Genomic DNA, 17646 nt, shown 5'->3' with positions numbered 1-17646 from the left:
TTGTCGGAGTCTAGTTACTTGAAATCATCTCGCACTTATCTTATCACGTATTTACATGTTAGGTCTATAACATGTTGATATATGGGAATAGTTTCCCGTTGTGGCTTGACTAGGGCCTAGTACAAGATATTAATCATAAGGATTGAAACTGAGATATCTTAAGACCCGTCTGTTAACTACAACTACCGTCAATCCAATTCGGGGTTGGATTATCGATCAATGTAAGTGACCTATAGAACTTATGTCGCGTACAATGTTTCAACCCTTAACCTATGCCATAACCGAGGGAAGGAAATGTTAAGAAACATTTTGCATAGTATCGCCCTTTGATCCCAAGGGGGGAGAGCAAATGTGTTAAGGAAATGTTATTGCGTCTATTCTTGCAATGTTTGGAAAGAAACACCATTGCTCTATTGGTTAATCGAATTGTTAGCAGTCATGTTTGTCATGCCTTGTCATCTCCTGCCTGTGAGCCTCAGTCTGAGTCAGACGAGGACTTTAGGAGCTCTGACTTGTCTATCACTTGTTTTGACGGAGGAGGTAGCTCATTCTAGAGCACTCAATTTATTGCATTTCAGTGCATTTTCTCCTCCAGTCGGGATTTTGTGTGCATTTCCCGGGGCAGTTTCTGCATTCTTCAGCCTGCCTCACCTGCCGGACATTGTCCACCCTTTCCGGGATTTTTCTGAGCATTGCTGGCATTTTTACCAGCATTAAATGCTGGTCGGATCAACATTAAATGCTGGTCGGACATATTTATGGCCTCAAATTTCAGGTCAGCCAGTTTTTGGGATTTTTGGCTATTTATAGCCATTTCCCACTTGGCAGTCAGTTGTATTATCATCCTCCCTCCTTCTTTGGCAGGTGCACACTCCGACTCCATCATCTTCCTCCGTCTTCGGTGCTGCCATCATCATCAGCCTGATCTGGTGCCCTCACTGACGCTTCGGGCTGCGTGCAGGGACTGATCAGTCCATTTCAATGTATTCAGCATTCATTTCAGTCAGTGCAGATTTTCTTCCTTCATTCCTTGCTTTCTCTCTCTCCTCCTCTGTGTTCGTGTTCTTCTTCCGTTGCGCACTCTCACATGGTATCATCGCCTGACTGAGAGCACGGAGGACCTCACCTTGTGGAGAGATACCTCACCCCTCTTCTGCTGCTGTCGCCCCATCTCCAACTGCCCAGGCGGCCCCTCTAGGTGGCCATTCTTCTTGTGTTTGCTGCAGACGACTACTCCCGAGGCTGCCACGTCATCAAACGATCCCTCCTGCTTGCATTTACCATTAGGCGGCCCCTTCTTCAGCTGGGCGACACATCATCAGGCTGCATTTTGCAGATCCGGTGGTCGTTTCCACTCTTGGCGGCTCATCTCCTGTTGGCGACCCACTCCCAGGCTGCGTTTTGGTATTAGCGGTTTCTTTTCTGGTGATCTTCATCAGTTATCTTTGCGTTTTGCAGCTCCAGGTGTTTGTAGGCTATCACAGCCTGTGTTTTGGTGGTTGGTGACCAGACTGTTGGTCCTACTTCGGCTTCGGCACAGTTTTCTTTGGTGTTTGGTGTTTTGCAGATTGGAAGATGTCTTCTCATCAATTTACGGGCTTTGATGACTCAGATGATGAGCTTTTGTCTCGACACTCATCTGAACGGAGGCGTGATTTCTATCACGAGGACCGTTGTCCGGAGTCTATTCCTCTTTCCCGTCCCCCTTCTATTCATGTATCTCGGCGAGCCTCTTCCAGTGGGCCGAAGATGCAGCCTTTGGTACCCCCTATACAGGTACCCATACTTCCTCAGCTGCCCAAAGAGGACCGGTTGGATGGCTCCAACTTTTCTCTATGGTCCTGCAAGGTGGAGTGTATCTTGGACTCCTTCGATCTTTGGAAGCTTGTTTCTGTTCCTATTCCCCGGCCTAAGGTGGATCCCGCAGATGGGACATCTATGGATCGTGCAGCCTTATGGGATCGGCTTAATTCTAGAGCCAGATCTTTCCTCTTTTTGAGTTTGCAGGATTCTGTCCTTGTTCATGTTCACAGGTTGAAAACTGCAGCGGACGTGTGGAGAAAGCTCGCGTCTCTCTATCAACAGAAGATGTTTGCCCACCGAATATCTCTTGAAAAGAAGTTGCGGATGCTCGCTATTGATGATAGTCCTTCCATGAAGGACCACATCAACAGATTACAGGATATGAGGGATGAGCTTGCATCCCTCGGTCGGACGATATCTTCTGAAGACATGGCTATGATTCTTTTGACTCAGCTGCCATCGCCTCGGTTTGATGTCTTCTACACCAGCCTTCTTACATCGAGGACCCGTGAGAAGCTTCTATGGGAGAAGCTATCCCCGCTTGTCTTGGAGCATGACGAGCGACTCAGAGAGGTCAGTGCTAGTGGATCCGACTCCACTAGAGCCTTTGTTGCAGTTTCGGGAGGACAGAAGAAGAAGAAGACGAAGTCAAAGGCTACGAAGAAGGACAGTTCTTCAGGTTCTGACTTAGATTCAGAGAGACCGAAGTGCCCACACTGTGGGAAAGGGACACATCCCGAGGAGAAATGTTGGAAGAAGTACCCTCACCTTCGACCGGGAGCGAAGGGTGGATCTACATCGGAGCCTTCTTCTACCTCTACACCAACTGTTACCCATGAGTCGGTGTTCCTTCATATCCATGCTTTGGAGGAGGATCCTTCTTCCGTGGCTGCAGTGTCTTCTGCGCAGCCTTGGTTAGTGGACAGTGGTGCTTCGAGTCATATGACTCCTCCAGGTGATTTGTTACAAGATCTCCGTCCATCAGAGGGTTCAGTCACTGTTGGTGACATTTTATCAGTGCCTATTAGTGGTGTTGGCACATTGCCTTTGTTTACCAACCGACCTTCGAGCTCCTTTTCCCAGGCCCTACATGTTCCGGATTTGGGCCTTCCCCTCCTCTCAGTTTATGGCCTTACGAGGCTTGGCACACGAGTGATCTTCACCGAGCATGCCGTTGTTATTGAGGATTCTCTTACAAGAGCTGTCTTATCTACAGGTTGGCAGGAGAGCGGGCTTTACAGGCTCCATTCCCCTTCTTTGATGCAGGGTCCTCCAAGGCAGTCTATTGCTACACCCGTTCCCGCTTGTGCACCTTCTATTCCACAGGTTCCTTCCCATCCCCCACCCTCTCCTCCGGTGGTTCCCTCGTACCTCCCATACCTTTCAGAGGGGGATGATCTTGGTGATGCGGCTGTGGATTCCCTGGCCCCTAGTGTTTTAGAGGGGGATTCCCAGGATCGTGAGGAGCTCCTTCAGCAGCAGTCTACATCGACGGACTTCATTGACCTTGGCATTCCTCTTGCCACCCCAGGATCCGTTTCTCCCTTGGCCTTCAGTCACATCCAGGATCTGAGAGGGGGTGTTAGCAGTCATGTTTGTCATGCCTTGTCATCTCCTGCCTGTGAGCCTCAGTCTAAGTCAGATGAGGACTTTAAGAGCTCTGACTTGTCTATCACTTGTTTTGACGGAGGAGGTAGCTCATTCTAGAGCACTCAGTTTATTGCATTTCAGTGCATTTTCTCCTCCAGTCGGGATTTTATGTGCATTTCCCGGGGCAGTTTCTGCATTCTTCAGCCTGCCTCACCTGCCGGACATTGTCCACCCTTTCCGGGATTTTTCTGAGCATTCTTGGCATTTTTACCAGCATTAAATGCTGGTCGGACATATTTATGGCCTCAAATTTCAAGTCGGCCAGTTTTTCGGTTTTTTGGTTATTTATAGCCATTTCCCACTTGGCAGTCAATTGTATTATCATCCTCCCTCCTTCTTTGGCAGGTGCACACTCCGACTCCGTCATCTTCCTCCGTCTTCAGTGCTGCCATCATCATCAGCCTGATCTGGTGCCCTCACTGACGCTTCGGGCTGCGTGCAGGGACTGATCAGTCCATTTCAGTGTATTCAGCATTCATTTCAGTCGGTGCAAATTTTCTTCCTTCATTCCCTGCTTTCTCTCTCTCCTCCTCTGTGTTCGTGTTCTTCTTCCGTTGCGCACTCTCACACGAATAACACACTAAATGCTTTTACTATCAACTGATTGTTGGATTGTGGTTTGGATAATTATTCCAATTACTTATGTTTGATGGTAAATGCATGGCAAGGGTCAATAATGACAAGTTGCCATGGGGAATAAATGAATATTTTCCTCGAAGATGATATTAAGCCGATTGCCTTGTTCGTGCTTAATTTCTAAATGGATTAATTAAGGAAGGATATGTTGAACAGGTGGATCATCTCCAAAATCGCACCGCGGATTACCCCGAGAGGACACTGCTCGATTCACGAGCCGAAGGTCGAGTGGTGAAAAGGCCAACCACGGAAAGTTGTGTCTCACTCCTAGACCGCTTGGGATCAGTGGAGCTCTAAACACCCCTTGCCGAGTCCGGAACGGAGTTGTAGACTACCATGAGCCCAATATCTAAGGCGTTGGAAGATCCTATTCTAGATAATGGATGGAAATTAAGGTGCCATGTGATTTGGACCGAGTACTTCTGTTAGACAGAAGGGATACATAATTTCTCGTGTATGGGCAGGAGACAAAGATTAACTGGAAAATAAGTTAAGGAACTTGTTTGTCAAAAGAACTCCTTGCACTCTTTTAATGTCTGTACGCGAACGAACCATGTTCCCTAAAAGGCTTAATTAAGGAAGCTCATTTTAAATGTCACACATAAATGTGGTAGGATCTAATTAGAAAACAAAAACTATCAAGGGAAGCGGGTGGGCAAAACCCTCGATAAGTTTGTCCTACGACAGGGTGGTCCCAGAGGACTAGCAGGCTTCTCACAAGGTTTTACCGTCGTTTGACCTTTAGGGATGGTTAGAACCCGATTCATGCCGTTTTAGGGGACCGGAATGGGACTATGCCCTATAGGCAGAGAGGTTGAGCGGCCCACCCCCCTCATTTCCCATTCTGTTTAAACCAAGTGCGGCATGGGTCTGCTTCGGATTGGATATCTCTACATAAAATAGATGTCCAAAATCCGACGCTAGAATACTATCAGGAGATCTTGACCCCTAGGAGCCCAGATTTCAAGCCGATCCTAGTGGGTTTGGCCGCAAACGTTCCGTTGCGAGACGGACTCAAGAAACCCTAGACGGCAAACCCTGAAACATTCTGTGGGAGTGCCGGGCAGCGACGCTTAGACTCGTTTCTCCATGGACCGCTAAAACGTGCTCGGACAGCCGTTAGACGAGCACGTTACATCTAGGCACTATTTTAGCTTCACGAATAACAGCCCTCCCATCGACCACTTCATTATCAGCAATGCCTTCATCAATGGGCTGAATTTGCTTCACCTAAGAAGTAAAAATAAGGTGCTTGATCTTCGTCCATTTAAAGCACATGCTCATAATGTATGTGAGAGTTATATTCTTGAAAAAATGCATCGTGCTTCATTTCCCAAAGGTGGATCTATGATCAAAAATTATCGCTTGAGCATAGTAATGTTTATGGACCCATCCATGTCAAATTTATCGAAGGATACATGTACTTTGTTACCTTCATTGTTGACATGACTCGTCATTATTGGAATATGCTTTAAAGGCACAAATCAAAAATATTTGCATGCTTTAAAACCTTCTTGGCCTTAATTGAAAATGGCAATGGATACAAGCTAATTGCACTCCGTACAAATTGAGGGAAAAAATATATTTAGCAAAACAATGTGGCTGAAAGAGAGAATCGCACTTTGATGGAAATGGCATGTTATATACTTTCATACAATAAATTGCCCCCAAAGTTTTGGCTTGATGCTATTATATACACAGTGTTGTCAGAAGTGGTGCAGCAATGGAAGCATAAACAACATGCTGAAATAAACTGCTAAAACACAAGACAAGAAAAATAAACACAAATACAGATGAGAACTCATATGTATGTCCGTGACACAGAATCCATATCGAACGCGAGATAGCAGCATACAACAATGAGTCACTAGCTGTGTGGGCACCTTGGCACCAGCTCCTCTCTCCTCAGAAGAATCCACAAATGATGGCTGAAGTACTAAAAGAGGAGGAGGAGCCCTAGCAATATATAGGCATAAAATGGGGAGAGCATTAAATGCAATCAGCCAGCATTTAATGCTGGTCGGCCAGCATTTAATGCTCCCTAGCCCTAGAAAGGACACCAGAAAATGCCAAAAAATACTATAAAAAAAAGGTCATAGCCTCTGCCGCACAGACTCACCCTGAGCTGACTAATCTGCTAACACCCTCTCTCAGATCAAGGGTGAGCTGATACAATACAATAGTACAATGATGGGGAATCAGAAACTATACAACATAGAACCACCAGAAGAACCATGGATATCCAAGCAATGAGTGGCCAGCCCACCACCAAGATGCCTCGGAGAGTATCTGACATTGATGTCGATCATAACAGCACCACCTGAAAATAAGGAAGAATCATAGCATCTCTCTGTGTTATGTCACCTATGTTACTCAGGACATACAAGACCAATCTGCCAAACATGTCTCTGAACATGTGACCATGGAATCCCCGCCTTCGGCCAAAACCACCAAAGTGTCCCCTCATGTGAGCTCCAGACGAAAGCCTCCCAATCTCTGTCAAGTAACCAGCCCATCATGAACCTGGATATCAATCCTAGCTCCAGGATTTGTACCTGCCAAACTTCGCGCGATGCATCAGGGATGTCCCTCTCTAGATCCTGTGCATCTGTATAAACATATAGATGAGGCACGGCTGCCCCATCTCACCACCCTCTCACACTCCCTCTCTGGCACTGGAGAGTCGTGAGGGATATCCGCATCACCACCACTAGAAAGCAGCTAAGGAAGGGGCCACTAAGCCCTTCCCGCGATTCGAGGAAGAGGATCCCTTCTGCGCCTTGGACTTCACCTTGGCTGGAGGATCAAAATCGAAATCTGAGACAGATGATGACTCGTCGGAGAAGTCCGCATCCCACTTCGTCTTTTGCTCCTTTTTCTTCCTGGAAGCCGCTAACTCTTTGCAATCCTTTCTTAAATGACCTTTCTTGCCACAGTGGTAACACTAGGCCTTCGACTTCTTCATCTTTGAACCCCTCTCTAAAGCTGCAAGAGCCTCACCTGAACCTCCATAATGTGACAGAAGCCTCCCCTGTAGTTGCAAAGTAGCCTCATGCTCAAGTAGCATGGAGGACATGTGAAGAAAGCTGACAGGAATCATAGATGTCTACGCCCGTAAAGCATTCGCCACTCCATCAAATTCCCGAGAAAGCTTGTAAGAGTACCGTACCAAAAAGATATGCCTCTGATAGGGCAGACTGCATAGTGCGAAGCTCGTCCTGGAGTTGGGTAACACCAAGTAGGAAGGATTGAATCGTATCTTTGGATTCAAACTTCAGTTGCTGGAACTGGCCATAGAGAGTAACGGCCCGCATAGTGAAAGAAGCCTCGTACATTGACTGTAACTTCGACCATACGTCTGAAGCAGTCGTATAAGAGGTGACCGCCGATAGGACTTCTTTGGAAATACATCGAAGTAATGCTGAAGAAGCACGCGCATCATCCGAATCCCATGTAAGCACTGCCTTCTCATGGTTGTCTTCATCAAAATCAGATGGAACTAGAGAAGGTTGTCGAGGATGTGCCACAGCTCCGTTAACCACATACCATAACCGCTTTTGAATAAACCAAGCCTTCATCACTGCACTCCTCGTGTAATAATCAGGTCCATGGAGCTTGTCATCAGTGGATGTGCATGGAGAAGCCATCCGGAGAGGATTTAGAAAAGAAGTAGAGACAAGAAGAGATTGGAAGAGGAAATACAGCCAAACCACGAGCAAAAACAAGAGTTCACATACAGTATAACCCAAAAACTGATCAAAAGAAGCCAAAATCTGCTGCACAAAGTCAAAAAATTAGTTTAAATCTACCAGAAATAGCGAAAACGGCCTGTTCTGCCAATCGCCCAGCCCAAAATAGTCCTGAAAACAACAAAACGCAGGCTGCACGTTGCATAAACAGGTGTAAGGAATTGTCGGCAGCAGCCTGATGATGAAAACACAGGCAATAGGAGGTGTTGGACAGCAGGAGATGACAAATCTGCAGAAAACGCAGGTCAAGCAGGTCGCCTGTATGGAGAAGCAATCGCCTGAACAGCAAGGGTGAAATCAGTCCAAAAATCAGCAATAAAACACAGCAGAAACACAAAACTTGAAAACTGATACCATTTCAGAAGTGGTGCAACAATGGAAGCATAAACAACATGCTGAAATAAACTGCTGAAACACAAGACAAGAAATATAAACACAAATACAAATGAGAACTCAGATGTATGCCCGGGAAACGGAATCCATATCGAACACGAGACAGCAGTATACAACAGTGAGTCACTGGCTCTGTGGGCACCCTGGCACCGGCTCCTCTCTCTTCAGAAGAATCCACAAATGATGGCTGAAATACTGAAAGAGGAGGAGCCCTAGCAATATATAGGAATAAAATGGGGGGAGCATTCAATGCAGTCGGCCAGCATTTAATGCTGGTCGGCCAGCATTAAATGCTCCCTAGCCCTAAAAAGGGCGCCAAAAATGCCAAAAAAAATACTATAAAAAAAGGCCACAACCTCTACAGCACAAACTCACCCTGAGCTGACTAATCTACTAACAAGTGTATATGCTAAATCATAGCCCCACTAAAACAATGAGTCACTGGCTCTGTGGGCACCCTGGCACCGGCTCCTCTCTCTTCAGAAGAATCCACAAATGATGGCTGAAGTACTGAAAGAGGAGGAGCCCTAGCAATATATAGGAATAAAATGGGGGGAGCATTCAATGCAATCGGCCAGCATTTAATGCTGGTCGGCCAGCATTAAATGCTCCCTAGCCCTAAAAAGGGCACCAAAAAATGCCAAAAAAAATACTATAAAAAAAGGCCACAACCTCTGCAGCACAAACTCACCCTGAGCTGACTAATCTACTAACAAGTGTATATGCTAAATCATAGCCCCACTAAAGCATTGGCTGAATGTATGCCTTGTGAGGCTTGGAATGGCCGAACACACATTCCTATCTTTGATTATCTGGCATATGCTTTGGTGCCATAACCATGAAGACATAAATTGCAAGACAAAGTTGTCAAATGCATTTTTATTGGTTATAGTGTAGAAAGTAAAGGGTATTGCTTATACGAACCCTCCATGAATAAGATTTTTGTTAGGTGGAGGTGTGATATTCGCTGAACATGCTAGTCAATCCTTCATGGACTGTAAAAATAGACATGTTTGATAGTTTGTTGCCATTGTTTCACCAAAGTGCACATGATTTTGGTCAATTTCAACAACCTATTGAGGGTTTACAACAGCAAACACATGTCCAACAGCAACCTAACTACCATATTTAAGATGCCCAAACCAAGCATGCCATAATGCATCAATTTGTAATGCATCCTCTAATGCTCTCCTCTCATATAAATCAAGCCGATAGAGGCCATTGTACAACGTACCAATGACAATGAGGACATCCCCATCACTACAATCATAGACATTGTATCGATCCATTTGGAATTTAACCACAAAATCAGTACATGCAATGAAAGCAAATTTTCCTTTATGCCACGTGCATACAAGACCTTTTCAAACATTATAGTTTTCCATCTATTGCAATAATGGATATTTGTCCAATGCCTTGAACTACATACGAAACATTATTTGCACGTACAACTAGTCCCCCCTTTTGTACATTTTCATATGATACAAACAAGTCACAAAAGGATGTGATATGCTTGGAAGCACCGCTATCGAAATACCATGTGCTGTTGTTTTTGTGAGAGTGCGCAATGGAAGAGAAACACGAACACAAAGAGAGAGAGAGAGAGAGAGAGAGAGAGGAAGCAGAAGATGAGGGAAGAATACTGCACTGACTAAAGAAGAATGTTGATACAATGATAATGGATTGATTAGTCCTTGCATACAACCCAAAGCTTTAGTCAAGGCACCAGATCAAGTTGATGACGATGGCAACACCAAGCATGAAAAGTCGGACTGTAGGAGTGTACACCTGCAAAGGGAAGACTGAAGACTAAAGAGTGTTGTATCTGCCAAGTAGGGAAGCTCGCTAAAAATAGCCAAGACATCAAAAAACTAACCAAGCTAATCCAAAGGAGGCCATAAATACTAGCCAACCAGCAATAAATACTGGTCAATGAAGAAAAATGCCAAAATATAGGGAGCACCCTGGAAAAAATCCCTGATGGCAATGACAATGTCTAGTAAGTTTAGGCAAACTATGGAAAGCAATAACTGGCCCAGAAATACACACAAGAAGCCGACAAAGAAAGAAAATGCGCCTAAATTGCCAGAGCTCCTATATCTCCGTCAAACTCTGACAAGAGCTCAAAATTAGGAGATGACAAACTGACATGACTAACACAAGCAAGCTAACAATTTTTATAGGCCATTTCGTGGGCTACGCGTTGATGCCCTTTGATCCATGATCCGGGCTCCCTAGGCATTTAAAGTGTCATTAAATGCAATTGTTGCCCCTAGTATCCTAGCACTAAGTGACACTAGGGTTAGGTCAGCTTGATCTCATTTTTGCAACTTGAGCTTTGCTGGCTATATCCTGTTCATGGAGGACATTTTAACCTAAGCTACTCCAACCTGTCTACCCATCGACCGGTGTCTATTTCTCAGCCTTCCTATGCAGATTTGGATTGTCTAAGCCATCGACTATTACTATCTAACTTGGGCAACTATTGTTGTTGCCTGCTACCACATGGCAATATCTGCTGCTTTTGGACCTACTAGCTACCGCCCAATATTCTACAACTGTACAGCAACTACTATGTTTTGATATGCTAGCTACCGACCTAACTAGCATGTCATCATTGTAATATGTTTTGCTGTTTAGATTGTTGTACAACTTGCCACATAGTCACCAATTGCCACATTTGTAGATTTTCTCTCTCCTCTACCTGTTTGACACTAGTCCCAACATCTACACTATTGTGTTTGCTGCTATTACCAAACGTCTTCAGAGGCTGCCTTGCTATGTTTCCAAATCCATCAGAGTACAACACACTCTCCAGCTCATTACCTTTGCCTCAATCCTCCAGACACGAGAGTTTGAGGCACAATATTCGTTCACTACATAGTATGCTTGCTACGTAAGCATTGTATTATTCATATTCATTCATTCCAAATTATTCACAATGTTCATTATCTCTAAGTTACTCTAACATTTGTCGTATGATTGTATTTGTGTTTTTTGCATTAGGGCATTTTTTTGCACCTTGTCCCTATTGTACCCCACCTGCCCCTATTCATCTGTGTAGTCCCCTCCCCCCCACACCGACCTATCCAACCAGCCCTCAAATCCATGTCCACCAGTTCAACCAAACTCGGGTACTACCACCTAAGGATAAGGGTTTGCCCCTCAAATGGCCAAGATAGCATAGCACTAGCTGCCCCCCAATTTTATTTATACCCCCATCCAAAGGCAAAGATGGCAACCAAACCAAGCTTCTCCAAGGTAGTAGCCTCACCCCCATCGAAATCAATCACTAGGCCTTCCCTGTGGGAGAGATACTTGTTGAATATGGTCCACCAACTATGACAAGAAAACCAAACGTTAAAGGAGGAGATGACAAAAACAAAAAAGAAAGTTCAAGACTAGAAAAACACATCAGCCAACAAAAGATAAAATGAAGATGAGATCATCCACCATCAAGTATAGTAATCTAAACCACAAAAAGAGATTCTGGTAAAAGAAAGTCATAACACAAATTGAAGAAAAACAACTACAAGAATGGGTTGCAAAGGAAATCAAAGTAGGGGTCTAGAGGAAGGTTGGGATAAGGTCAAGGTCCTAGAGGATGAAGAGATAGAGAGAGACATCTTTGTTCTAGAACACAAAAATAATAGAAAGAAATGCACGTAGGGCTATTCACTTCATCCATATTGGAGATCCCTCAATCATGGTCAATGGAAAGCATCCGATATTCCAATACACAACAATGCCAAAAAAGATAAGAGGTAATGAAGCAAACCGGATCTTTACAAGGAACCAAGATATGGATTGTAGATGAGCTCACACCCATCCAGCTCAAGAACAAGAAATAAGAATTGTATAGCCGTTATTGCAGAGTTCAGTATATCCAAAGCAGAAAGAAGTGACCATCTGAAATGCCTAGATGGAACTTTTGATATATTGTACTTCTGTCCGGCAAGCAAAAGTTGATCTTAGAGTTTAGTTTTACTGTCTCTTTCTATTGACTATGCCTTTTACTATTTAGCACCCGAAGTGGAATGTACAAATGATGATTGATGTACTTGATTTGTCCGTTAGGTCAGTTTTGGCCTTACATGACGTTAAAATAACTCCTCTCTCTCTCTCTCTCTCTCTCTCTCTCTCTCTCTCTCTCTCTCTCTCTCTCTCGCGCGTACACGTCACCTCTGTGTGTGTGTGTGTGGTGGGCGTGTGAGTGCCCGCGTGTGTGTGTGTGTGTAAGGTTAAGACCAAAGAAAGACGTTGAGAGAGACTCAATGGAGGCGAAAGAATTCCGAAAGCATTAAAAAACAAATTTAAAACTTCAGATTAGAAGTATCATTTACTGGGAAAGTCTGTCATGGCAATCTGCTCGGGTCGCCTGGCAGAAGAGATGGAAAAATGGCACACTTGCGGCCTGCAAAGCCTGAGAATGCGGCCGTGAGAGGAAGAAGGGGAGGAGGCGCAGCGACAAGCGCCACACAAATGCCGCAGTTGATGGGGTGGCGCATGTGGGGACAAAGCAGCAGCCATGGTAGCAGCTGCGCTCCTCCTCCTGCTCCACCGGCCGATACTGCAGCTTGTGAGGCCGGTAGCAACGAGGCGCCTCTCCAGTGACCACCCAACCATAATTTGCTTGCTTGCCCTGTTCTTCGTCTTCTTTCTTGTGTCTTCTTCTTCTTCTTCTACAAGGCCACTTCCATTTGTTCAGTTTTTTTGATTTAGCAGTACACTTTCAATTCCAAGCCGGGAGGGGGCAAACACAAAAACACAAAAAAGCACACTTTCAATTCCAACCTAGCACAAAAAAACACACAAAAAGCATACTTCAATTCCCAACCTTGAGGGGTCAAACACAAAAAACTCACAAACGCTAGCCGCTCCTTTGATATGACATGGGATCCACCTTCATGGGCAATCTGTTTACACGCGAAATATGGATGAACCAGTGCCCGTGTTAGAATTTGAAGGATAGCCCAAATTTTTAATCAGTCCTATTCCTTTGGAGAAGGACCAAAGTTTTCAGTTGTCATGTGTAGGGTTTCTCAACAATAGTCCAAAAAAAAAATTTGGCCTTCGTGCGTAGGGTTTCTCAACAATAGTCAAAAAAAAAAATTGACCTTCTAGATGCAATGCTTTGGTGGATATATAGGCTTGTTATTTGAAGTTGATTTCTCAAAATAAATAAATGGAAAAAAGAAATGTTGATCAATCGTGAAGGAAAAAAAAAGCAAGTTCTATGTTGACTAAGAGAGAGAGACTTCTACATTTAACGCAAGTGGGGGGGAGGGAGATAGAGATAGAGACATAGGGAGAGAGGGGTCTCTGATGTTTGAGAGAGAGAGAGAGATAGCTCTCCACAAACTGAATAAGTTTCATATTCTATTTATCATGTTTGATAAATATTAATTTTATATATTGATTTTTTATAGATTTTCTTGAGAAAATATATATTATTTTGTACGTATTTAGATTTGAATTATTTAATTGTAATTTGCAATTTAATGTATTTAAATGTAGGTAATTGTTTTGATACTAATGTTACTTTAATCTTTTTATTCATATATTTTTTAAAAATATATTTTTTGTAATGTAAATCTCTTATTATATGTGTATTTTATGTTATATATTTAATTATAGTGTATGTTACTTAAAATTTGTGATTTTAGTATAAATTTTATTTTATGTGATCTTATATAAATTTTAAACTTAAAATATTAAATGTTTTTATTATTTGATTGTTAAGTTATAGTTAAGTAAATCTTAATGAATATTAGGATTTTGATGTTTAAATTTTTATATTTTATTTTTATTTTGATATTATTCACGTTATATAAATTTGATATATATTTTTCGATGTTGAGTGAAAGTTATACTTGAGTATAACTATTCATGTTAGATATCGTTGATATATATCACTTTTTCGATATTAAATGCAGTGATTATTAAAATTTATGCACGATTAATTGAATTTATTTTATAAAATTTTTATGTCAACATGTGTATTTCTTTTTTGGTCTATAGGTATTTTAATTTAAAACTTAATAATATTACAAAATTTGTATTCACGGAGACAAGTCCACCAATGTCTTGGGATGTCCTACCCTTGAGGACCTTGAATGAATGTGAGGGAAAGTTGGGGGAAGTGAAGGTTCTCTTTTCTTTTCTTTTCTTTTCTTTTTGGGTAATAATACATAGCTATTCCTTGCCCCTCCTTTTATCTTAGGCTGACGGAGTAGGGGTCTCATGGATTTTTCCAGGAAAGCTTTACTCATCATGTATCCCTTATTAGATCAACAGGTATTCACTGTTGTCAAAGGCAAGAAGGGATGGTTACAACTAGTGAACCAACTCTCACTCATATCCTCCAGAAGATTCAAGCAAAAGGCAGGTAGCATAGTTGTTCTAAGTATGAGCCTAGCCATGGCATACCCACCTATGCCTGCATTTACATCAATAACAAGGGATGTAGGCCCTCTTCCTCTACTACTCTCTTTTGACTCAGCAACAATAGCATCACGAGCTTCAAATATTATAGGTTGCCACAAAAGCTGGGTCTGGGTGATTTTGGAATGTGTCTACAAACTTTTTGAATGAGGAAGCCAAATCCCACTCTCTTGAAGCTTGAGACTGTTTTCAAGGTTTTTGGCTTTCACATTGAATATCAAGGGAAAAGTGATATTTCCCATGTAGTTTAGGGTTGTAGTCAAGTCCACACCTTAGGCTCTATCCTCTACCATATTTCTATCATGCTTTGCCTTCATCAATTTGCGAGCAAGGTCCTACATGGGTCCTAAGCTTTCAGCCTCCCAATGATCAATCTTTCTCGTAGCTTGCTCTAGCCCTCACTCTTGCCACTTTGTTAGAGCTTCTATAATGGAAACATGCTCTTCCTTGCTTCGTTGAAGTTGTTCCTTCTCATGGGTGAGTGTGGTAATGGTCTTCTTAAGGTCCTCCTACCCTTTGGTAGCTTCCTCTCACTATTCTATCAGCCTGAATGTCCTCTCTTTCAGCTGCTTTACTTCTTCCTCGTCCTGTTGCAATTGCACAATTTGCCGATCTTGCTCTTTCAACCTCTGTTCAAGTTTAGCTTTTTTAAAACTAGTTTCCTCTTATCATGCTTTAACCTCGTCATGTTGCAATTGCACAATTTGCCGATCTTGCTCCTTCAACCTTCGTTCAAGTTTAGCTAGGCTTTTAGTGGTTTTCTCTTATTGTGCTTTAGCCTTCTCCCTACTTTTCTTCTCATGTTTATGCCATGATATCAAATCATCATACTTGTCATCAGTCGTAGCTCTCCTAACCAAGTTGGCTAGCTTTGTTCTAAGGTTGTAGATAGCCTAGTGTACTACTACTACAATGTTGCATATGGCTCCATCTCTTTCTCTAGCATGAGCATTACTTGCTTCCTTTCTTCCACTTTCTTATCCCTTGTTCTTCCAATGTCTTGAGGAGGTCATCAAAGTCTTGTCCCATTCCTTGAGTGATGAGGGGAATTTGGGATGATGTTTCCTCTAGACATGGTACCTTCTCTATTCTTCTTTCCTGTTCTACTTCTTCTATTTGCAGGCCTTTTTGATCCTATGAAGGCAGATCCTACTGATGGACCGCTTGACAAGATTGAGTAGAATGCTTTTACCCATTGCTGGTCTTCATTTGAGATCGAGCTACCCCCCTCCGATCTAGGAAGTGGTGGAAATGGTAACGGCATAATTGGTAGCTGGGTTCTTTGAGAGCAAAAATTAAATGCCCAGGACATGTTGGAAAGAAGCGGAATGATGCAAATTTCACACAAAATTCAAAGCCCGATGAAAGTGGAAGACATGGATTCGACAATTGTAAGTGAACGTGGAAGATGTGAATGCAAACTTTGACCTTTGTGGTGGTGGTTGTGGATTTTTCATAATTTTTCTAAGTGTCGGATTGAAGTGAGATGGCATCTCGACCGTTCAAGATCTCAAGCCGAATGCGCGAGATTTTCCAAATCTCAAATTGGTCACCGGACACAAAAGCTATAGGAAGTCAGGCACTTTAGAGGTCAAAAAGTGCAAGATTTTGATGGTTATGGCCTTTGGGGGAGCCTTGGGCCCCCAAAAATTAAATTTGGAGGGGGGGGGGGGGGGGGGGGGCATGTTTTTTGTGACAATGCTTTGATAAGAAATGACATCCTCTTTCATGGCATCGATTTTTTGGAGGTGTGGGACTAAAAACAAGCAAGCAAACTGATCATTGAAATGGATTACTCAAAATTTTTGCTCTGATTTTCTGCCTTTCTTGCATGAAATGGGTGCCCGGATGGAGATCTCCAAATTCAGTCTTTCTCTCTCCTCCCTCTCTCTTCTCTTCTGATTTAATGATGCATGTTTCAATGGTTCAATTTATGAGAGAAGGGGGTAGTCTGATTTGAGAGATTTCAATTGGAAGATGATATTGAGACACAATGGAGCCTAGATCAATGTTTGGAGGAGTGTTACGGCTGTTAGTGAGCATTAGTGGCCTTCCAAATACGAGATATGTATGAGATAAAGTGCGGTTTTATGAGTAAGTGATAAATTTCATTGTTTTATGATAGATCTTGATTGCAAATCATTGAAAATGGTTTCTCTTAATTGTCAATTATATGTTTTATGAGAAAAATTAAGATAATCAGCAAGAACCAATCATCTATTGATTTTTCTATAAACACGCAAAACTTGTAAAATTGCAGTTTTAAGGCAAATCATGGATTTTGGGAGTTTTGATATGTTAATAGCATTCTCATGGGAGGAAATGAGGAATGAAAGTAATTCATAGCAATTCTAATCAAGTCGCATTAGAAAATTGGAAAATATCAATATTTACTTATAAATAAATAGAAAAAAGTGAAAAATAAGAATAAATAAAATTATTACACTTTAAAAATAGAGAAAAATAATATATGTTTCCATGGATGTATGGTAGGACTGAAGCATAAGGTTTAGCCTCAATTTATCCCTATCTTTATGTTAAAGTGAGTATTTATCGCTCTTTATGAAGAAAAATACATCAAAACTCTCTCTAAACCTACCCCACCGAATGCATAACCTTAAACGGTAGGGAGAGGACGGAGCAATAAGTGTTGATTACATGCTAAAGCTGATTTTTTAAAATGAATTTTGCATATAAGATACGTGTGTTTTGAGAATTAAAGCATTTAGTGGCACGAGCATGCTCGGTGACCCTATGTAACACAACAATTACGACTTTCCTCATGGTGCTTATGGGATTCTGAGCCTTTCTCCTAGAACAAATATGATTTGTTCTATCTTCTACTAGGTTTACAACTTCTCATTATGACTTCTTCAAAGCCTGCATGCTCATTGAGTAGCGTAGTTGTTGCATGGATGGTGCTTCTTGTATAAGTGTTTAGGTCTACATCCTTCAAGTCTCCTGACAACAA

The 17646-nt window shown here is 42.6% G+C and overlaps 1 protein-coding gene across 3 annotated transcripts in view; it reads right to left on the bottom strand.

Annotated features, from left to right (window-relative positions):
* Positions 1–12760, bottom strand: part of LOC148026069 (primase-helicase Twinkle, chloroplastic/mitochondrial-like) — a 91943-nt gene extending 79183 nt beyond the window's left edge. For 2 of the 3 annotated variants that reach the window (XM_087693308.1, XM_087693309.1), the window contains exon 1: positions 12575–12706. In XM_087693308.1, the coding sequence (XP_087549434.1) occupies positions 12575–12590 (16 nt within the window). In that variant the 5' untranslated portion in view covers positions 12591–12706. Of the gene's footprint in view, positions 1–12574 lie in introns of all 3 variants that reach the window. The other variant, XM_087693310.1, reaches the window with a different exon arrangement.
* Positions 12761–17646: the final 4886 nt, after the last annotated feature.

Source organism: Lygodium microphyllum, chromosome 14, assembly GCF_053477565.2.
Source record: "Lygodium microphyllum isolate KBCC chromosome 14, Lygodium_microphyllum_v1.1.10, whole genome shotgun sequence".
Lineage (NCBI taxonomy): Eukaryota > Viridiplantae > Streptophyta > Polypodiopsida > Schizaeales > Lygodiaceae > Lygodium > Lygodium microphyllum.
The sequence above is the reverse complement of the archived record's forward strand: the minus strand, read 5'-3'. Positions and strand labels throughout refer to the sequence as shown.